This window comes from Salmo salar, chromosome ssa22 (genome assembly GCF_905237065.1).
Source record: "Salmo salar chromosome ssa22, Ssal_v3.1, whole genome shotgun sequence".
Taxonomy (NCBI): Eukaryota; Metazoa; Chordata; class Actinopteri; order Salmoniformes; family Salmonidae; genus Salmo; species Salmo salar.
In genome coordinates this window covers 10,675,770-10,694,227 of record NC_059463.1, presented here as the reverse complement: position 1 = coordinate 10,694,227, position 18,458 = coordinate 10,675,770, and the positions used below count along the sequence as shown (strand labels likewise).

Sequence of the window (18,458 nt, the reverse complement as noted above, 5' to 3'; positions counted from 1 at the left end):
TCTTTTGGGGGGGGGCCAAATCGAATGGGCTTTTCAAGCTTTTTTTTCCTAATAGGGTTTTCAAGCTTCTGAATCTAGCACGTCACATTGAGATTGACTTTATAATTTAAAGGTAGACTCAGCAAGATGACGTTGCCACGAGCAGCACCACAGATATTGGGAGCGTTTGAGTGGTAAGGCTAAAGCAGCCGACAGTAGACTAAAGTCGAGGAGTGAAGTCGGGAGAGGTGCATCTGTGACACCCGAATGTGGCAAGAAGTGACATCCCCAAAAACACCAAAACTATACAACACATTCATGGCTACTACCCTCCCACGCATAGGCTACTTTATGTCCCTAACACTAAAACTGAAAATAAATCATATAAAAACTCATTAGAAATGTTTTCATAAAACTATTAAAGTCGATCTGAAAACAAACTGAAACTAAACTGAATTTCAAATAAAATCTTAAAACTAATAGAAATAATAATGAATATAAAAACACAAAACGACAGTTTAATAGCCTTGGAGTGCGTTCACAGAGGATTTTTTGCCTGTGTTTTGGGCATCTTTCTCTGATATGAAATGGCAAAGCAAATTAAATGAAATAACACAGCATATGGAGGCAAGATTTCCTCTCTTCTGCATCCTCCCTGGGCACTGGGCTTAGGATGACTCACTGAGCCAATTCTGGGCACAAGTATGTGTGTGTGTGTGTGTGTGTGTGTGTGTGTGTGTGTGTGTGTGTGTGTGTGTGTGTGTGTGTGTGTGTGTGTGTGTGTGTGTGTGTGTGTGTGTGTGTGTGTGTGTGTGCGCACAAGTGTGTGTGTGTCTATGCACTGTTCTCTGTGTGTTCTTGTGCATCACTGTCTATGAGTACATGTTGTCTGTTGTCTGAATGTACTATATGAGAGCATGTTTGTGGCAGCCGGTGCACTAATTGCCTGCATAAGTATCATTAGGTCCATCAACACACTGTATGAAGGATGGTCTGAAAACACAGAGGAGCATACCCATCCATCCTCCCTTAAAAACCAAGGCAGCCTCTCTACTCATCCCTGTTAGACCCTCCCCTCAGGCCATGTGAAGACTAGAGTACAGTTATAAAGCACATCCACGCATCCTACAGCTACAAACTCAAGACTGAAGCCCTCTAATATATACGGTCAAACACTGGAGCTTGCTCTCTTTGAGAAACACACTGACAGTTTGTTCACAGGCTGAGCCCTCTGCATGGTAGCACTGGACTGGATTTGCTCTTACTGCTGACTCATTGGGTGTGACAGGTGAGACCAGCGAAGCTGTGTGTGTGTGTGTGTGTGTGTGTGTGTGTGTGTGTGTGTGTGTGTGTGTGTGTGTGTGTGTGTGTGTGTGTGTGTGTGTGTGTGTGTGTGTGTGTGTGTGTGTGTGTGTGTGTGTGTGTGTGTGTGTGTGTGTATGGGTCTGTAAATAAGAAGAAAGACTTGAAGATGGGTTGGGAATTAAGCCTTCCTTATCAGCTTGAGGTAGTCATCGTTTGATGTTGATGAACAGCAAACTCCCCAAGTTTCTAGATATATCGATGAAGTAAAAAAAGATCAAACTGAAGCAAACTACTTCTATCCAGCATTGTCTGGGCTGCATGATGCAGCAGCAGGGTCGTTCCACGAAATGAGTGCCTTTTGCATCCCTTTGAAATTTTAAGTAGACATTGTGCATAAATATTTAATTTGAAAAGCCTGTTGTAGTAAATGAATTGCCCTTTAATATAGACCACATGGAAAACTCCATATACACTACATGGTCAAAAGTATGTGGACACCTGCTTGTCGAACATCTCATTTCAAAATCATGGGCATTAATATGGAGTTGGTCCCCATTTGCTGCTATAACAGCCTCCACTCTTCTGGGAAGGCTTTCCACTAGATGTTGGAACATTGCTGCGGGGACTTGCTTCCATTCATCCACAAAAGCATTAGTGAGGTCGGGCACTGATGTTGGGAAATTACACCTGGCTCGAAGTCGGCATTCCAATTCATCCAAAAAGTGTTTGATGGGGTTGAGGTCAGAGCTCTGTGCAGGCGAGTCAAGTTCTTACACACCGATCTCGACAAAACATTTCTGTATGGACCTCACTTTGTGCACGGGGGCATTGTTATGCTGAAACAGAAAAAGGCCTTCCCCAAACTGTTGCCACTTTAGTTGGAAGCACAAAATCATCTAGAATGTCATTGTATGCTGTAGTGTTAAGATTTCCCTTCACTGGAACTAAGGGGCTGAGCCCAAACCATAAAAAATAGCCCCAGACCATTATTCCTCCTCCACCAAACTTTACAGTTGGCACTTTGAATTGCATAAGGTAGCATTCTCCTGGCATCTGCCAAACCCAGATTAGTTCGTCGGACTGCCAGATGGAGAAGAGTGACTCATCACTCCAGAGTCCAATGGCAGCGAGCTTTATGCCAGCCGATGCTTGGCATTGCGCATGGTGATCTTAGGCTTGTGTGTGGCTGCTCGGCCATGGAAACCCATTTCATGAAGCTCCAGATGAACAGTTTTTGTGCTGACGTTGCGTCCAGAAGCCGTTTGGAACTCGGTAATGAGTGTTACTTCTAGACGTTTCCACTTCACAATAACAGCACTTACAGTTGCCCGGGGCAGCTCTAGCAGGGCAGAAATTTGACAAACTTACTTGTTGGAAAGGTGGCATCCTATGATAGTGGCTTGTTGGAAGTCACTGAGCTCTTCAGTACGGGCCATTCTACTTTCAATGTCTGTCTATGGAGATTGCATGGTTGTGTGCTCAATTGTATACACTTGTCAGCAACGGGTGTGGCTGAAATAGCCAAATCCACTAACATGAATTGGTGGCCACATACTTTTGGCCATGTAGTGTATATAAATAAAGACAAAATTCAGCATTTTGACCTCGTCCCTCTGTGCAACCTCTGTGACTTCTGGGAAGATTTTAACCCACTTAATCCCAACATTTTCACCATCATTGTAAAGCCCTAGTTATTTTGTTGCTTTGACAAAGTCATTTCTAAAGATTATTATTTATTTCATGTGATTAGTGATTCATTTTATTAAAGTAAAAAGAACAACATGTCCCTAATTTTAAGGTCAACCCTGTTACGTGAACTGAACTCTAGTTTTAATATGGTGAAACTGTTCCTTTTTAAATATTTTTTTCAAAGAAAGATGAACATCTAATACTCAAATCCTAATGTAAAAGCAGGTGAACTGGTTCTACTCTTATAGGCAATTTTCTGCTGTTTTGTGATGGAAAACTGAGCGGGTCGAGCATAACACTGTTACGCATTGATAGAAAGGCTAGAAATGTTTTAACAAATAAACAATTTTTGCACAAAACAATCTTCCCTGTTACAAGGGGATTTATAGATGATTTAAGATGAAGTCGTCAACCCTGTTACAGTCAACCATGTTACTTTATTTGGCACTTAATAGGCATTATAGTATTTTTATTTATTTAACCTCTTGAGATGCGAAAAATGTTATTTAAATTTTTTTTTTTTACACGATTCAAAAGGCAACTAATTGGTGGAACAACCCAGCAGCAGCATTGTTTTTTGAGGTGCACAGTGCCTATACACTGCTATGGAAATCTGCTCGTGAAATGTGTCCTGCCAGCAGTTTTAAATAAACCCCTTCCAATAAACAGCTCAGTCCGAGTGCCACCTTTTCCTTTTTCAGCACACTTCATGTTTCTTCATTATCAAGCCTGCATGGCCCTCATGGAGGCAGGAAAACCCACTCACAGCCTCAAACTCCTCTCTCTCAATCGCTCTCTAAACCTCTTCACTCTCTCTCTCCATCTCCCTGAGCACTGTGTGTGTGTGTGTGTGTGTGTGTGTGTGTGTGTGTGTGTGTGTGTGTGTGTGTGTGTGTGTGTGTGTGTGTGTGTGTGTGTGTGTGTGTGTGTGTGTGTGTGTGTGTGTTTGCACGATGCACAAGACATCCATTAATAGTTGTCCATTGTCAAGGCAATTCTAACTAATAAAAATGCTAAATCAACCAAAGCAATGTTCGTAGAACGTTGGAATTTAGAATATTTGGTTGATAAGAGCAGCAGCGTTGATTTGAAACCCAGTCTATTTCTTTGCTATGGCGATTCAATTCAATATACTTACACTACCAGTCAAAAGTTTGGGCACACTTACTCGTTCAATTTTCTTTATTTTTACTATTTTCTACGTTGTAGAATAATAGTGAAGACATCAAAACTATGAAATAACACATATGGAATCATGTAGTGACCAAAAAAGTGTTTCCAACAAGGAGTTCCCATATATGCTGAGCACTTGTGGGATGCTTTTCCTTCACACTGCGGTCCAACTCATCCTAAACCATCTCAATTAGGTTGAGGTCGGGTGATTGTGGAGGCCAGGTCATCTGATCTGGCCTCCACAATCCATCACTCTCCTTCTTGGTCAAATAGCCCTTACAAAGCCTGGAGGTGTGTTGGGTCATTGTCCTGTTGAAAAACAAATGATAGTCCCACTATGCACCAACCAGATGAGATGCGCATCGCTGCAGAATGCTGTGGTAGCCATGTTGGTTGAGTGTGCCTTGAATTCTAAATAAATCACAGACATTGTCACCAGAAAAGCACCCCCACACATCACACGTCCTCCTCCATGCTTCACGGTGGAAACCACACATGCTGAGATCATCCATTCACCTACTCTGTGTCTCACAAAGACACGGCGGTTGGAACCAAAAATCTCACATTTGGACTCATCAGACCAAAGGACATATTTCCACAGGTCTAACATCCATTGCTCATGTTTCTTGGCCCAAGCAAGTCTCTTCTTATTATTGGTGTCTTTTAGTAGTGGTTTCTTTGCAGCAATTTGACCATGAAGGCCTGATTCACGTAGTCTCCTCTGAACAGTTGATGTTGAGATGTGTCTGTTACTTGAACTCTGTGAAGCATTTATTTGGGCAGCAATCTGAGGTGCAGTTAACTCTAATGAAGTTATCCTCTGCAGCAGAGGTAACTCTGGGTCTGACTTTCCTTTGGTGGACCTCATGAGAGACAGTTTCATCATAGAGCTTGATGCTTTTTGCGACTGCACTTGAAGAAGTTCTTGAAAGCTTCCAGATTGACTGACCTTCATGTCTTAAAGTAACGATGGACTGTCGTTTCTCTTTGCTTAGCTGTCATCCAGGCAAAGGTTGGCTACTTTGAAGAATCTCAAGTATAAAATAAATGTTGATTTGTTTAACACTTTCTCGGTGATTCCATATGTGTTATTCCATAGTTTTGTATTATTATTCAACAATGTAGTAAAAATGGAGAAAAACCCTTGAATGAGTAGGTGTGTTCAAGCTTTTGACTGGTACTGTACATTTGAATATGATGATATCACAATTGAAAAGAGTAACTTTACTTAAGTAAAGTCGAGGGCCGGCAAAGCGTGCCAATATATCCTCCAAACACCGGCTTTGACGGAATGATCACTTTTATACAACAGGTTAGCAACATTTTCAAATAATGATTGACATATTTGCATAAAAACTTTATTTTATGAATTTATTCATACTATTTCATCCTTCCACATGATATAGTCCCGTAGTCCCGACACAAACAGTTGCTAACTTTTTTTTGTTCTTATCTATGGACGTTCGTTCTAAATGTTCAATTGCCATACTGGCTGGCAACCTGCTTATTCCTTGCTTGCTACTGTAGCTAGCCAACTATGGCTAACCTTTCAGGCACGTCAAACAGTGCAGCCAGAATAACAGTAAAGAAGCTGCGTTTGCGTTTGTTTAAGATGTTTTCTTGTGACATTTATTTGGATACATCCATAACAATGAGCTAATGTGCTCTCTCGTCAGGACAATGTTGTTCAGAGGAACTACCCAACAACACAGCTAAAATAATAACTTCAAACTGAAGCTGGAAAGACTGCAAACTAGCTGCATTTGGTTAAAAAAAAAGTATTTCTTTTTTTCAAATAACGCACTTATTTATCTATCTATATCTTTATATATCTGGGATCTATACAGGATCCAGCTCCTGTGGAATCAACTCAGTCACCTGGTAAAATGTTCTCATGGAAAGTTGTAAGGCATTCATGTGCTCATTAATGGGGGGCCAGACTGAAGGGTGGGGTATGTCAATGGTTGCATGATGGTACACACAATTTCCTATTGACTGTTCTTTTCAAACTGTGTTAGTACATGAAATGGCTCCTTGGATCGAGCATGGGATTATGGATGATAGTACACACAATTTCCTATTGGCTGCTCTTTTCAAACTATGTTAGTACATGAAATGGCTCCTTGGATCGAGCATGGGATTATGGATGATAGTGACTAAACTTGTCTTTAAGGCCCAGGACATGGTAACTTAAGAGCTCTAGTGGATGTGTAGAGGCAAAGCTGGACGTCTTCTCTAATTATCTGACTGCAGAAACAGAGGAGCCCAAAAAACATGCCCAAATGTGTGTGTGTGTGTGTGTGTGTGTGTGTGTGTGTGTGTGTGTGTGTGTGTGTGTGTGTGTGTGTGTGTGTGTGTGTGTGTGTGTGTGTGTGTGTGTGTGTGTGTGTGTGTGTGTGTGTCTTACCTCTCTGGCGGCTTCTGTGTAGTCAATCTTGAGATTGCCCATGGCCTTGATGATAGCCATGATGGACTGGATGGTGTTGCTGTAGACCACAGCTATGTACTGCTTACACTCATCTTCTGAGTAGCCATCCTCATGGATGATCCTGATCGGGAAGGAAAACAAACCTGAGCATTCTTCTGATGTCACTCAAGTCAGGAACAGTGTTGGGGATAATGTGTTACGATGACAATGACATCAGTGATACTGACAGTGTGGCGTATTGAAAACTCTTTAGATGCTAACAGGAACGTTCATGTTTGAATATCCCGCGATTTGTAAGTAGGCAAGCCATTATAAGGTAGTGTGCTGGGTTAAAACAACCCAATTTGGGTAAATATTGGACAGAACACACGGTGGGTTATTTTGACGCAACCTGTTGGATCACTTAGTTGGGTTGTTTTCTTTAAAAAAAAGCCAGGTTGGGTTGTTGATTCTGCATGGTTTAAGGCGCTATGATCCACCGGGTCAGATCAGAAGACTGGAGGCGTGGCTTAGTAGGTGGCGTGGCTTAAAAATATATATTTTTGGCCTTGAGAGTAAATGTCATTCCGGGTTCATCTGTTCTGTTGTGTCGTCAGCACATGTTAAGGGTGAGCACTGATGCTTTTGTAGCCGGTCCAACTCAAGGTGTCATACATTTTTTTTTTATAATGCACCCCCCCAACACTAACAATACTTTCCCATGACCCTCCCCTTGTACTGTAAAATGTATTAAACACCCTCCCCCTTCATAGAATTAACTCAAAATAATGTTTACGAGGACAAATAATAATACATTTAGCAACACTGTGTTTATAAATGTTGTCACTTCAGTATGCTTTTGTGGCACAGTCGATCCCACGCAGGGCTACGGGCCAGAAGTTTGATGGTTCGCCGACCACCACAGACAAACTCACTCTTCCTGCCTGTTTCATTACACTACGACCAATGATCAGCTAGTGGGATATCTGATATTCTACATTTTGATGCCATATTTATAATTATATAGGATATATGCAACACATTTTCCACCAACAGGTTTCCCTGGCAATTCACCACCAATGTAACCAATTAACAAAGCATACTGACGTAGGCACTTCATTATCATGTTCAACACCGCAATAATAGACAAAAATGCTGGTTGGAGGATTTCGGATATCCTCCTTATTCCATCTTGATTCCCATGAACCGAATAAAAAATACAAGTTAAATGGGTTTGCATCGCATTTTCAACTCTAGGCCTAATGGTTTTGTCACAATTTGTTTTACATATACACTTCAAGTTGAAAGTTTACATACACTTAGGTTGGAGTCATTAAAACTAGTTTTTCAACCACTCCACAAATTTCTTGTTAACAAACTATAGTTTTGGCAAGTCGGTTAGGACATCTACTTTGTGCATGACACAAGTAATTCTTCCAACAATTGTTTACAGACAGATTATTTCACTTATAATTCACAGTATCACAATTCCTGTGGGTCAGAAGTTTACAAACACTAACTTTACTGTGCCATTAAACAGCTTGGAAATTCCAGAAAATTATGTCATGGCTTTAGAAGCTTCTGATAGGCTAATTGAAATAATTTAGAGTCAATTGGAGGTGTACCTGTGGATGTATTTAAAGGCCTACCTTCAAACTCAGTGCCTCTTTGCTTGACATCATGGGAAAATCAAAAGAAATCAGCCAAGACCTCAGAAAAAAAAGTGTAGACCTCTACAAGTCTGGTTCATCCTTGGGAGCAATTTCCAAATGCCTGAAGGTACCACATTCATCTGTACAAACAACAGTACGCAAGTATAAAAACCATGGGACCACGCAGCCGTCATACCGCTCAGGAAGGAGACGGATTCTGTCTCCTGGAGATTAACGTACTTTGGTGCGAAAAGTGCAAATCAATCCCAGAACAACAGCAAAGGACCTTGTGAAGATGCTGGAGGAAACAGGTACAAAAGTATCTATATCCACAGTAAAACGAGTCCTATATCGACATAACCTGAAAGGCTGCTCAGCAAGGAAGAAGCCCCTGCTCCAAAACCGCCATAAAAAAGCCAGACTACGAGTTACAACTGCACATGGGGACAAAGATCGTACTTTTTGGAGAAATGTCCTCTGGTCTGATGAAACAAAAATAGAACTGTTTGGCCATAATGACCATTGTTATGTTTGGAAGAAAAAGGGTGAGGCTTGCAAGCTGAAGAACACCATCCCAACCGTGCAGCACGGGGGTGGCAGCATCATGTTGTGGGGGTGCTTTGTTGCAGGAGGGACTGGTGAACTTCACAAAAATAGATGGCGTCATGAGGTAGGAAAATGATGTGGCTATATTGAAGCAACATCTCAAGACATCAGTCAAGAAGTTAAAGCTTGGTCGCAAATGGGTCTTCCAAATGGACAATGACCCCAAGCATACTTCCAAAGTTGTGGCAAAATGCCTTAAGGACAACAAAGTCAAGGTATTGGAGTGGCCATCACAAAGCCCTGACCTACCTCAATCCTATAGGAAATTTGTGGGCAGAACTGAAAAAGTGTGTGCGAGCAAGGAGGCCTACAAACCTGACTCAGTTACACCAGCTCTGTCAGGAGGAATGGGCCAAAATTCACCCAACTTATTGTGGGAAGCTTGTGGAAGGCTACCCAAAATGTTTGACCCAAGTTAAACAATTTAAAGGCAATGCTACCAAGTAAAACTTCTGACCCACTGGGAATGTGATGAAAGAAATAAAAGCTGAAATAAATCATTCTCTCTACTATTATTCTGACATTTCACATTCTTAAAATAAAGTGGTGATTCTAACTGACCTAAAACAGGGAATTTTTATTGGGATTAAATGTCAGGAATTGTGAAAAACTGAGTTTAAATATATTTGGCTAAGGTGTATGTAAACTTCCGACTTCAACTGTAGGTATAGCGAATGTGCCCACTCTGGTATTGGCATGCTTTTTTTTCATTTCACCTTTATTTATCCAGGTAGGCTAGTTGAGAACAAGTTCTCATTTACAACTGCGACCTGGCCAAGATAAAGCAAAGCAGTTCGACACAAACAACAACACAGAGTTACAAATGGAATAAACAAACATACAGTCAATAATACAATAAAGAAAGTCTATATACAGTGTGTGAAAATGAGGTAGGATAATGGGTGTGAGGCAATAAATAGGCCATAGTGGCGAAATGAATTACAGTATGCCAAATTAAACACTGGGGTGATAGATGTGCAGAAGGTGAGTGTGCAAGTAGCGTTACTGGGGTGCAAAGGAGCAAAATAAATCAAATAAATAACAATATGGTGATGGGCTATTTACAGATGGGCAATGTACAGGTGCAGTCATCTGTGAGCTGCTCTGACAGCTGGTGCTTAAAGCTAGTGAGGGAGATATGAGTCTCCAGCTTCAGTGATTTTTGCAGTTCGTTCCAGTCATTGGCAGCAGAGAACTGGAAGGAAAGGTGGCCGAAGGAGGAATTTGCTTTGGGGGTGACCAGTGAAATATACCTGCTGGAGCGCGTGCTGCGGGTGGGTTCTGCTATGGTGACCAGTGAGCTGAGATAAGGCGGGGCTTTACCTAGCAACGACTTATAGATGACCTGGAGCCAGTGGGTTTGGCGACAGATATGAAGCGAGGGCTAGCCAACGAGAGCATACAGGTCGCAGTGGTGGGTAGTATATGGGGCTTTGGTGACAAAACGGATGGCACTGTGATAGACTGCATCCAATTTGCTGAGTAGAGTGTTGGAGGCTATTTTGTAAATGACATCACCAAAGTCAAGGATCGGTAGCGCCATAAGTAAGTGAGTAAACTGAGATATGATTAAGAAGTTAATCAGGGTAATTCTTCCATAAATAGACAGGTATTAACCTCTCCATGGTTGCAGGATCTTGTCTATTTTTACAAGTTTTCTATTGAAATTCATTGTGGAGAGCATATTTATATATTTTGTGATATGAATACTAGAGGTCGACCGATTTATGATTTTTCAACCCCAATACCGACACCGATTATTGGAGGACCAAAAAAAGCCGATGCCGATTTTAAATATATATTTGTAATAATGACAATTACAACAATACTGAATAAACAATGAAAGGGGCCTCCAGTATTTTAGATAGACTGGGTCTTTATATTTGCCATCTGGGTCTTGTTTTAATAATAGAGAAATCAGACCTTCCTGCTGAGTACCTGACAGACTACCATTTCTATGGCAGTTGTTAAAACAATCTAACAATGGAGCTTTTAGTGTACCAAAAAAGGCTTGATATACCTCTTCCGGTATGCCATGAAGCCCTGGGGCTTTTCCAGACTGAAAGGGTTTAATAGCCTCAAAAAGTTCTTCCTCTGTAATTTGGCCTTTGCACTGATCTTTCTGTACATTAGTTAATTTTCCATTTTTTTATATTATTTGGAAAGAATTCCATACCGTAATCTTCATTCAGTGGGAGAGGATGAGACGGAAAAGAGAACATCTGCCTAAAATAATTAGCTTCCTCTTTTAAAATATCATTCGGAGAATCATAGATGACTCCGTCTTCAGTAACGAGTTTCTGCAAATTATTTTTGTTAGCGTTCCTGTATTGGAGATTCAGGAAGAATTGTGTGCATTTTTCTCCATATTCCATCCAGTTTGCTTTATCTTTGTAATAGATAACATTAGATCGTTCTTGAATAAGTTCCTCAAGTTCTTTTTGTTTTTCCTCTAACTTATTTTGTATCTCTGTAGTATCATTTTTATTGCTACCTACCTGTACTATTAGTTCATGGATTTCCCTTGTTAGTCTTGTCTCTTTAGTCAGAAACTGCTTTTTTCTTATTGATGAATATTGAATGACCTCTGAAGGTACATTTTAAAGGTATCCCAAACAATAAGGGGATTTTCTGAACCTATATTATACTGGAAAAATTCAGTTATAAATGATTTTGTCTTAGTTAAAAATAAGTTGTCCTCCAGTAAACTTTGATTAAATTTCCGATATCCCTTTCCACGTGGAAAATCTATAAGAGTTATGTGAATGCCAATTAGATGATGATCCGATCGCATTGTGTCTCCTATTAAAACTTTTTTAACCTTTGATGCAAGAGAGAAAGACACAAGAAAGTAGTCAAGACGACTAGCTTTATTAAGTCTCCTACGTATATATCACTAGGTCGGGGTTTTTTAGTCTCCAAATATCCACTATTTCTAATGTGTCCATAATATTTGTGATTCCCTTAAGGGCACGGTGATGATAGTTTTTAGAGTGATAACCTTTACGGTCCATTGAGGTACTTAACACTGTTATAGTCTCCTACCATAATGATTTGATCATTTGTTGTCTGTAAGTTCAATTAATTAGTATAAATGTTTTCGAAGAAGTATGGATCATCCTGATTTGGACCATATAGATTAATGAGCCAAATCTTTTTTTTGTCCAGTTCATATTCAAAAAGATCCACCTTCCTTGCAAATCATTCCTGACTATTTGCACATTCAGATGAACATTTTTGTTAATTAATATCATCACACCTTTTGAGTTCCTTTGTCCATGACAGAAAATTATTTCACCACCCCGTTCCTTTTTCCACGCAACTTCATCTAAGGATGTAGATTGAGTTTCCTGTAAACAGTATATGTTATATTCATTTTCTTTTAGCCATTTAAAGACTGATCTTCTTTTTTTATAATCTGCTAAACCATTACAATTATAACTGGCTATACTTATTTCACCCCTTACCATAACTAGATACTATTCTCAGTCTAAATTGACCATAATTAGTGTTTGTAAAGTTACTGCCATCAGAGGTATTATGACAGTCAAAACTAGAGCTTCAAATGTCTGATATTTAGAATTCAAGAAATAGGTTCTAGCAATATTTGTTTTATTCCTGTACCTGTTTGCCTGTGAGCCAGTGCCACAGATGTTAGAAAATTGAAACAAGTTTTTATGTGTGTAGTAAATCTGAGTAAGTTGATGTGTATGATATTGGATGTGATGTAGTGAGAGTGTGTACGATATCTGTATAAGAGTAAGACTATAATGTGTGATGTCCAAATAAATAATAACTTCGCCAATTTGCATGGTTGAGTGTCTATGTGTGTTACATGTAGTGCGTATAGCCTTAATATTCATGATGATAATTGTAATCCATATCGTGGCACTGTCATAGTTGCATTATAACTACCTTTAACATAATTGAAAAACACATCCAAGCATTTCCATAGCAATTGACGTTTCACATGATCATGAAAGAGACCTTGCATTACTCTGGAGACGGCTTCACTACAGTACAAATGTATTCCGTATAATATGTTATTCCCCAATGCCCCTATTCTGATATTTTCCCCTTGCTTGTTGTAAACGTATACGCTTCACCATCTGGCAGTCCAACAGGAAGAATCTGGATTTGGCGGATGCCAGGAGAACACTACCTGCCCCAATGCATAGTGCCAACGGTAAAGTTTGGTGGAGGAGGAATAATGGTCTGGAGCAGTTTTTCATGGTTCGGGCTCGGCCCCTTAGTTCCAGTGACATGAAAGCTTAACGCTACAGCATACCATGACATTCTAGACTATTCTATGCTTCAAGCTTTGTGGCAACAGTTTGGGGAAGGACCTTTCCTGTTTCAGCATGACAATGCCCCATGCACAAAGTGAGGTCCATACAGACATGGTTTGTCAAGATCAGTGTGGAAGAACTTGACTGGCCTGCACAGAGCCCTGACCTGAACCCCATCGAACACCTTTGGGATAAATTGCAGACTGCGAGCCAGGCCTAATCGCCCAACATCAGTGCCCGACCTCACTAATGCTGTTGTGGCTGAATGGAAGCAAGTCCCAGCATTAATGATCCAACATTTAGTGGAAAGCCTTCCCAGAAGAGTAGATGCTGTTATTGCAGCAAAGGGGGGAGCAACTCCATATTAATGCCTATGATTTTGTAATAAGATGCTTGACAAGCAGGTATCCACATACTTTCAGTCATGTAGTGTATCATAAGGCCTTTCGTTGAGGACCTAGTTAAACCCTAACACACTGGTGTTAAGAAACCCCTGGTTTACAGGCCAGATCATGCCTGCAAGTCACATTATACTAGCTTTCAAAGTGATGTGTAATTCTTATTGGAATCCAACCAGAATATCCAACAACATGATTTTTTTTATCACCCGCAACCTGCATTCAGAATGACTGCCAGGGCTAAGCAGAATTGAATATGGAGACTAGCTCAATGATGTAAACTGGAAAAACCATCCCAGTAACGGGTCCAATAAGTCCTACTACTAACAGATTGGTTTAGTTAAGAAATATATGTTATTTATCTTTGTGTAACATAAAATGTATGAACCAATCAATGTATATGCAGGGAAATATGATATATGGTTCTATGTAGAACCCTTCTTGCCTTCCAAAGAATCCTTCTTGCCTTCCAAAGAATCATCAAAGAACCCTTTCTTCCAAAAATGGTTCTTAGGATGTTAAAGGTTCTAGGTTGAACCCTTTGATTACAAATAACCCTTGTCTTCCAAAAAGGGTTTTTCAGATCAAAACGGTTCTTTGTAGAACTCTATCCCTCCGCAAATAACCCTTTTGGAACCCTTTTTTCTAAGAGTGTGTGAAGTTCAACGGAACGTATTTAATCGGTAGCTTAATAAACTGTATGTTTTCTCATGATTCCTTGAAAGTAGGCTACTTTACTCACATAAAAAGGTTGGATGGAAACCTGGTTAATGTCAAGCCATTTTGAGAATGCTGAAATGATATTTTGATGAACATGTGCAGGCCTACAGACTTTTGAAGTAGCCTAATCAAATTAAAACATTGTGACTGGTTGTGGTTTTGCCATTTGTAAAAGATAATACCTTTTAAAAGCTAAATGATCAATATTTAGGCTTTATTGCAGTGTTCTAGGTGCAGGGAAAAATAGAGGCAGAGCCTGTGTTAAGCTTTCCTGAATAACTGGGCCTGCCGGTAGCATACAGTGTGTGGCCACGTTATAATAGGATGACTTGGGAGAATGATGATCTGCAACAGACAGTGCATTCAGTATCAGAAGTAAAACAATACAGCCAGACTGGCCTGATACAGTGCCTTTCTAGACCTTAAAACTGTCGAGAGTAGACCCAGAATTGATCCAAATTAAATAACAGGGCTTTTGCGCCGTTATTCAAATGCCTAGAGTATAATTTTGTAGTTTCCTGAAAACATTAATGCAATTATTCATTGAATTGTGGTGTTGTAGGCTAGTCTAGGTAGGATAATTGTATTGTCCCTAAACAAGATCGATAGGGAAGCTTTTTGAGCTGTGTGTCTCATGTCTAGTCATTCTGAATGCGGGTTGTGGGTGATAAAAAATTCCACTTGTTGGATATCTTACCTCTGGCTGGATTCCAATAGGAATTACACATCACTTTGCAAGCCCGTATAACATGACTTGCAGGCCTGATGTGGCCTGTAAACCGGGGGTTTCCTAACACCACTGTGTTAGGGTATAACTAGGACCTCAATGACAGGCCATATATATACACACAGCTCAAAAAGCTTCCCTATCGATTTTTTATCAAAATTATACTCTAGTGAAATATATATATATCCAAGTAAAAATTCCCTGTTATAGGTCAGTTAGGATCACCACTTTACTTTAAGAATGTGAAATGTCAGAATAATAGTAGAGAGAATGATTTATACTGACATTTCACATTCTTAAAATAAAGTGGTGATCTTAACTAACCTAAGACAGGGAAGTTTTACTATGATTAAATGTCAGGAATTGTGAAAAACTGAGTTTAAATGTACTTGGCTAAGGTGTATGTAAACTTCTGACTTCAACTGTATATATATATATATATATATATAACAAAAACATAAATCCAACATGTAAAGTGTTGGTCTCTTGTTTCATGAGCTGAAATAAAAGATCACAGAAATTTTCCATATGCACAAAAAGCGTATTTCTCTCAAATGTTGTGCACAAGTGTGTTAACATCCCTGTTAGTGAGCTATTCTCCTTAGCCAAGATAATCCATCCACCTGACAAGTGTGGCATATCAAGAAGCTGATAAAACAGCATGATCATTAAACAGGTGCACCTTGTGCTGGGGACATAAAAAGCCACTCTAAACTGTGCAGTTTTGTCACACAACACAATGCCACAGATGTCTCAAGTTTTGAGGGAGTGTGCAATTGGCATGCTGACTGCAGGAATGTCTACCAAAGCTGTTGCCACAGAATTGTTAATTTCTCTACCATAAACCACCTCCAACGTTGTTTTAGAGAATTTAGCAGTACGTTCAACCGGCCTTAGACCACGTGTATGGTATCGTGTGGGTGAGCGGTTTGCTGATGTCAACATTGTGAAGAGAGTGCCCCATGGTGGCAGTGGCGTTATGGTGTGGGCAGGCAAAAGCTACAGACAACGAACACAATTGCATTTTATTGATGGCAATTTGAATACACAACAATACAGTGACGAGATCCTGAGGCCAATTGTGAGGCCCATTTTTTATATGTATCTGTGACCAACAGATGCATATCTGTATTGCATATCTGTATTCCCAGTCATGTGAAATCAATATTATTAGCGCCTACATTTCTGATTTCCTCATTTCTGATTTCCTCATTATGAACTTCAACTCAGTAAAATCAATGAAATTGTTGCACGTTGCATTTATATTTTTGTTCAGTGTGTGTATATATACAGTGCATTCTGAAAGTATTCAGTTCCCTTGACTTCTCTCACATTTTGTTACGTTACAGCCTTATTCTAAAATTGATTAAATATTTTTTTCCTCCTCATAAATCTACACACAATACCCCATAATAAAGCAAAACAGGTTTGTACAGATTTTAGCAAATGTATTAAAAATAAGAAACTGAAATATCACATTTACATAAGTATTTTGACCCTTTACTCAGTACTTTGTTGAAGCACCTTTGGCAGTGATTACTGCCTTGAGTCTTCTTGGGTATGACGCTACAAGCTTGGCACACCTGTATTTGGGGAGTTTCTCGCATTCTTCTCTGCAGATCCTCCCAAGCTCTGTCAGGTTGGATGGGGAGCGTTGCTGCACAGCTATTTTCAGGTCTCTCTTGAGATGTTTGATCGGGTTCAAGTCTGGGCTCTGGATGGGCCACTCAAGGACATTCTGAGACTTGTCCCGAAGCCACTCCTGCGTTTTCTTGGCTGTGTGCTTAGGGTCGTTGTCCTGTTGGAAGGTGAGCCTTCGCCCCAATCTGAAGTCCTGAGCGCTCTGGAACAGGTTTTAATCAAGGATCTCTCTGTACTTTTCTCCGTTAATCTTTCCCTCGATCCTGACTAGTCTCCCAGTCCCCGCCACTGAAAAGCATCTCCACAGCATGATGCTGCCACCACCATGGTTCACCGTAGGGATGGTGCCAGGTTTCCTCCAGATGTGGCACTTGGCATTCAGGCCAAAGATTTCAATCTTGGTGTCCAGAGAATCTTGTTTCTCATGTTCTGAGAGTCCTTTAGGTGCCTTTTCGCAAACTCCAGCGAGCTGTCATGTGCCTTTTACTGAGGAATGGCTTCCGTCTGGCCGCTCTACCATAAAGGGCTGGTTGGTAGAGCGCTGCAGAGATGGTTGTCCTTCTGGAAGATTCTCCCATCTCCACAGAGAAACTCTGGAGCTCTGTCAGAGTGACACTCGAGTTCTTGGTCACCTCTTTGACCAAGGCCCTTCTCCCCCGATTGCTCAGTTTGGCAGGGCACTGTCAACTGTGGGACCTTATATAGACAGGTGTGTGCCTTTCCAAATCATGTCCAATCAATTGAATTTACCACAGGTTGACTCCAATCAAGTTGTAGAAACATCTCAAGGATGATCAATGGAAATGTGATTCACCTGAGCTCAACTTCGAGTCTCATAGTAATGGGTCTGAATAAGGTATGTGAGTTTTTTTTAAATAAATTTGCCAACATTTAGAAAAACCTGTTGTCACTTTGTCATTATTGGTTATTCTGTGTAGATTGATGCGCAAAATGTTTAATTTAATCCATTTTAGAATAAGTCTGCAATTTAACAAAATGTGGAAAAAATCAAGGGGTCTGAATACTTTCCAAATGCACTGTATATCCACCGGCGTTTTTATATATATATATATATATATATATATATATATATATATATATATGGATATTTCTAGATAGATAGATAATGTATTGTAATAAATAATTTAATTGTAAAGGTTAATAAGGCTGGGGGAACCCTTCATAGAGGGTTCTAGGTAGAACTATATACAGGGGTTCTATGAAGAAGTCTACATACAGGGTTTTAGGTAGAACCCTCTGCAAAGGGTTCCATATGGTGACAAACCCAAGAACCCTACAGTACATGGTTCTACATAGCACCATATAGCGTAGTGCATAAGGGAAGTACCAAAACACCTTGATAAAGGGGAGGCGCATGCAAGAAGATGGGGAAATTTGTCTAGTAAATATATAGTAAAACCTGCAAATAGCGAACGTAAACCAGGGTAAAACGTACTACCGTCCCCGGTGCTCAATAAAAAAAACACACAACCCTCCCCATAGATAAAAAATGTATAATTTGGATCACCCCTATCCCCCATTAAATTACACTCTGTCCCTTTGAACAGCAAAATGATTATAGATGACGTCACACACGCCGTTGCATGTGCGCAGGGTAGCCTTTTTGTCTTCCATCAAAATCAATACAGGTGGTTTGCGGACAAAACAAAGCTTTGGATGTCATTAGTCACGTGCTTCTGATGAAGTGATACACACTGCTTCGACGTAAACTGCTTAACCTGTTAGGGCTAGGGGGCAGTATTTACACGGCCGGATAAAAAACTTACCCGATTTAATCTGGTTATTACTACTGCCCAGAAACTAGAATATGCATATAATTATTGGCTTTGGATAGAAAACACCCTAAAGTTT

General features: G+C 40.2%; 1 protein-coding gene across 1 annotated transcript in view; it reads right to left on the bottom strand.

Annotated features, from left to right (window-relative positions):
- Positions 1 to 18,458, bottom strand: part of LOC106582753 (guanine nucleotide-binding protein G(i) subunit alpha-2) — a 185,891-nt gene that overhangs the window by 38,776 nt on the left and 128,657 nt on the right. The window contains exon 3 of the mRNA XM_014166144.2: positions 6,554 to 6,695. Within this exon, the coding sequence (XP_014021619.1) occupies positions 6,554 to 6,695 (142 nt within the window). The remainder of the gene's footprint in view (positions 1 to 6,553; positions 6,696 to 18,458) is intronic.